The 4,669-nt window shown below is 36.9% G+C and overlaps 1 protein-coding gene across 3 annotated transcripts; it reads left to right on the forward strand.

The window, feature by feature from the left end:
• The first annotated feature begins 652 nt into the window (after positions 1-652).
• LOC148691097 (uncharacterized) lies at positions 653-4,669 on the forward strand. Of its 3 annotated transcripts, XR_015955782.1 has the most exons (11): positions 653-754; positions 1,004-1,066; positions 1,192-1,385; positions 2,224-2,551; positions 2,802-3,071; positions 3,326-3,469; positions 3,563-3,595; positions 3,692-3,755; positions 3,911-3,938; positions 4,071-4,121; positions 4,439-4,669. XR_015955782.1 is itself a non-coding variant. In XM_088684429.1 (5 exons), exons 1-4 carry the CDS (start codon positions 740-742, stop codon positions 1,886-1,888), a joined length of 330 nt encoding a protein of 109 aa, XP_088540555.1. In that variant the 5' UTR covers positions 653-739; the 3' UTR covers positions 1,889-1,928; positions 2,224-2,603. The 3 variants fall into 3 exon arrangements, 1 of the variants encoding a protein (XP_088540555.1); XR_015955781.1 differs by having other exon boundaries at positions 4,071-4,669; XM_088684429.1 differs by lacking the exons at positions 2,802-3,071; positions 3,326-3,469; positions 3,563-3,595; ... (2 more) ...; positions 4,071-4,121; positions 4,439-4,669 and adding an exon at positions 1,831-1,928 and having other exon boundaries at positions 2,224-2,603.

The following is a 4,669-nucleotide window of genomic DNA, read 5'->3' on the forward strand; positions in this document are numbered from 1 at the left end:
GATATTTGTCTGTCATACTCACAATAGGAATAGAAAAGAAACCAATCAAGCCCAATCCGTGAAACTAGCCTAACCCAACCCATCTAAGAATAATTTAGCTAGGTTGGGTTGCTAATTTTCTTGAGTGACATTTGATTTGAACAATTCTAACATGAACCTAGGTTGGCCAACAGGTTGAAATCTAACCTAACCAACCCACCCGACGTCTCACCCCTAACGTGTGGTAAGAGGTTAGCAGAGGGTAAAACACAAGGAAGAGATAGAGTGGTATTATAATTTTAATTAGTACCTTAATTATTAATAAACAATTTAGGATGCATTCCCTTTGTTGGTGCAAATGCACATTGCCTTTTTTTGGGTGCAAATGCACATTGTGTAAATCTTGTATGGAAAACCCAAATCCACAAAAAAGAATCTTATTCTTTTTGGGTTTTTATGAAATTGACCAACCACATCAAGACAGTCTTTGAAATTGAAAATTGATCAATATAATACATGAAAAAAAATGTTACAAATCAAGATAGTACTTGAAAATTGATAAGGGGTGTAGTTGACCTAATAAATGAGGCAAGGGTTAAAAACGTAAAATTGGATCTATATTTCAAAAAACGAAAGAATTAAAGGCCGCTGCTTTAACGGGAAGAATCAGACAAGACCTTTGCAACGGTCGACTATTCTCATTCTTCTTCACTTCCGAAGATCAGAAACCGAGAAGAACAAGAGATATCTCCAACTCCAGATGACGTCACGGAAGGTACGCTTTCTTCGACGAATCTATGCAAGAAATTATCGTTTCCATTTAATTCTTTATAAATCGAATTTATTCGAAGGATCGATTCAATTAGGGCTGCGTTTTGAAATTTGAATTTTACCGTTCGTGCAAGTTTGAAGTCGTTTTGAAAAAATTAGGGTTTACTTTTCACAAATTCAGCGTTCCTTTTCTGGAAGTTACTTTGTTTTGAATGTTAGCTTGAAGTGATTGGAATTGTCTCGATATTTCTAGAAATTGGATCATCGACAGACCGCTCTGGCAGTTGAAAAGCGAAGCAAAATGTTGGCTGCTAAGGTCAGATAAAACCCCTTAAGATTTTTGATTCCTAGTTAAAAATCTTTGATCTTTCTCTGGTGTTTCTTTTGGGTGAATGCGATTCTGACATCTGCGAATCCTGCTTTGTTTTTCTTCATTTTCAGCCAAAATTTGGCATAGGACAGAATCGGGCAAGTGGTCAGGAACCGCAATTCTTGGTTCTTCTGCTGGTTTCAAGTACTTGTGGTGGTGGTTTATTAATATCTGACATCGTTTTTCCATTTTTTAAGCAGTTAATGTCCCAAGTTTTTAAGGTTTATACAGAGAGTGACACTGCTAGAGCTGATGCCGGGAGCAGGTAATTGGGGTTTTAAACTTGTGTAATTTCATTTCGATTACCGAATGTTATGGTTTTAATCAATATCTAAGTTGTTTTAGAACATTAAGGTTTAGTTATTGGCAACCATCTAGATTGTAGGGGGAATTATGTCTGTTTGCCCCTTTTAATTTGAGGACTTGCAGCAGTTAACCAAGTATGGACTCGGGAGAACACAGCTGCTTTAATGGTAACTAGTGACCTTATTCCTCTGCTTTTTCTGGAGGTGGATTGGGATGGAGTGTTATATCTTTTGATAAGGAGTTTATGTTTTAATTATGTATTTACTGCTTTCATTCTGTAAATTGTTTTGGAAGTGGATTGGGTTTTCTGGTAAGCTGCTTCCGGACCAGCTAAATTGAGAGAGAGATTTTACCTACTCGTATATCTTGAAAGTTCTCCTTTAATTCTGATTATTTGCTTCCAGGTCATGTTATGTGGGCTTGATACTTGTTTCTCACGCTGCTACTATTGATTCTCACTGAGAGGACATCTCTCGGTCATTCTCCTGCTTCCCTTTAGAATGTTTGTTTCTGCAATACTGGATACTTTATTGTGATTTTAACATGTAAATTAATGGAGTGGATCTGTTCTTTTCTTTGGAATAGCTTTTGCGGTTAAGCTTGCATCAACAGCTCGAAGTAGCATACGCAAAAATAAAGTTTGAGTGAATTATACCAGAGCACGAAAGTGCATACAACAGAATGCAGACTTCACTAGTCTACCAACTTCCATCTGCTTTTATCTACTATATTATTCATGATTGATACAAAAGTTTATATCTTTTACCCTTCTGCTTTAAAATTTGTGATTCAAACAGGGACTAAAAGAGCTGAAAGAATACACTGTCCAATTGGCCTCTAGTGCTGGCTACATTGATGCCCCTGTTGATGAGACTGTTTTCGATGTGGCTAAGGATATTGACAATCTTCTGCCCATTGAAGTAAAAGAGCAACGTCTCAGCAATCTGCTTCAATCATTGATGGCTGGTTGTTGTGTAGGTGCTATGCCTGTTTTGAAAAAAATCCCAACATCAGTTCTTTGGGGTTGTTTTACTTTCATGGCGATTGAAAGCTTGCCTGGAAATCAATTTTGGGAGAGGATATTGTTTCTTTTCACTGCTCCAAGTCGAAGATACAAGTAGGTTGGTGCTTTCCCTTGTAATGTACCAACGATTCTTTCACTAAATAGTCTTCCGCATATTGGATATTGTAAATTAAACCACAAGGTTTGCTTCAGAATTTCTAGATACGTCTGCACGTAAACATGTTTTAGAATCTTCAAATCTTAAAATTTAACTTCCTCATACTTAAATAGTACCATTTTTCTTGATCTAGATCATGACTATTACTATCTTTGAAAAACTCGTCAACTGGTAACCATCATCCATCTTGCCAGGTGCTGGAGAAGAATCATGGAGTCTTTCTTAACACTCTGCCTTTCAAAACAATTGTGACCTTCACATTGTTCCAGAAGGCTTACTTGCTTATGTGTTTTGGCTTAACATGGATCCCGATTGCTGTGGTGCTTTTCCCATTGTTGAACATGCTTCTAGTCCTGGTGCGGCAGTATTTTCTCCCTAAGTTTTTCAAAAGAGCGCACCTTCAAGACCTGGATGCTGCAGAATATGAGGAAGCCCTTTCAATCACTTTCAACCTGCCCCTTGAAGTGAGTTATCTAAATCCTTTCATTCAGTTCAATGTGAAAAAATTGTGAACGGATTGGGTTCTATATCACGAAAAGAAACCAGAGTTGGAAATTGAGTTTTGAATCTTTTGATCAGAAGGTGTATAAATCCGAAATTTGGATGAGATTAGGACGTATGCTATTCAGATTCTGTCCTATTAAAGTGCTTATAGGAAGCCTTTATTAGCTCATCTTTTAGAAATTATTGTGATGGTGATGCTTTCTATGCATTACAGGATCTGGATCTTCAATCAAGAACCACTAACATAGGCGGTGGGCAGATGCTTGACGAAATGTTAGCTTGAATTGACTGGAATTGTCTCGGTCTTTGTAGAAATTGGATCATCGACAGAGCACTCTGTGGCAATTGTCGATTCCCGGTTAACTATCTTTGATTTCTTTTCTCTGGTGTTTCTTTTGGGTGAAAGCAATTCTGACATGTGCGAATCCTGCTTTTTTTTCTTAATTTTCAGCCCAAATGTGGATAGGACAGAATCGGGCAAGTGGTGCGGAACTGCAATTCTTGGTTCTTCTGCTGGTTTAAAATTCTTGTGGTGGTGATTTATTAATTTCTGACATTCTTTTCCCATTGTTTTAAGCAGTTTATGTCCCAAGTTTTAAGGTTTATACAGAAAGTGACACTGCTAAGGCTGATGGCGGAAGCAGGTAATTGTGGTTCTAAACTTGTGTAATTTCATCTCGATTACCGAATGTTATGGTTTTAATCAATATCTAAGTTGTTTTAGAACGTTATGGTTTAGTTATTGCCAACCATCTGGATTGTAGGGGGAATTATATCTGTTTGCCCCTTTTAATTTCAGGTCTTACGCAGCAGTTAACAAAGTAATGGTAACTAATGACCTTATTCCTCTGCTTATTTTGGAGGTGGATTTGGATGGAGTCTTATTTCTTTTGATAAGGAGTTGTTGTTTTAATTATATATTTACTGCCTTCTTTTTGTAAATTGTTTTGTTATCAAAGCTGGTCTGAAAAGTATGGAGAAGCGAAAAGGCATACTTGGTAGTTCGACAGGTAAGGTTCGACAAGACTCTACTTGTTAGTTGCGTTACACATCTTCAATCAGTTCCTTTTTTTGTAGTTTTTACTTGCTTTTATCTTAGCAAATGCAAATGTTATAAGAAGAGCATTGGCCGATGTCTGCAATGTCAAAAGCAATTCTTCTAGGATTGTAGGGGGTGATGCCTCTGAAAAAATGTTGGTACCTTTCTGGCATATATGCAATACAGATGGATATAACTATGGATGTTAATAAAGATGTGTTTAGGTTCAAAAAAAAAAACCCTTTGCTTTTGCATTAATCTAGTATTGTATTTTTTGTATCTTTTTAGGGCTTCAGCGGGTACAAGCGTTAGGCTGTGAATTTGTCATCGAGGAGATCCATCCTGGTAAGAATGTTAAATCCTAGCATGCCATTTCCTTGTAACTCTCTTATTTACATGATTATGTAGTATGTTGTTTTTGTGAATTCAATACATAATTTCTCTGTGTAATTTGAAAAAGAACAAAAGAGCCCTCATATGAGGGGTTCATATATCAATTATCTCACTAGTCTTACGATC

This window comes from Pyrus communis, chromosome 14 (assembly GCF_041283825.1).
Source record: "Pyrus communis isolate YQ-2024b chromosome 14, ASM4128382v1, whole genome shotgun sequence".
Lineage (NCBI taxonomy): Eukaryota > Viridiplantae > Streptophyta > Magnoliopsida > Rosales > Rosaceae > Pyrus > Pyrus communis.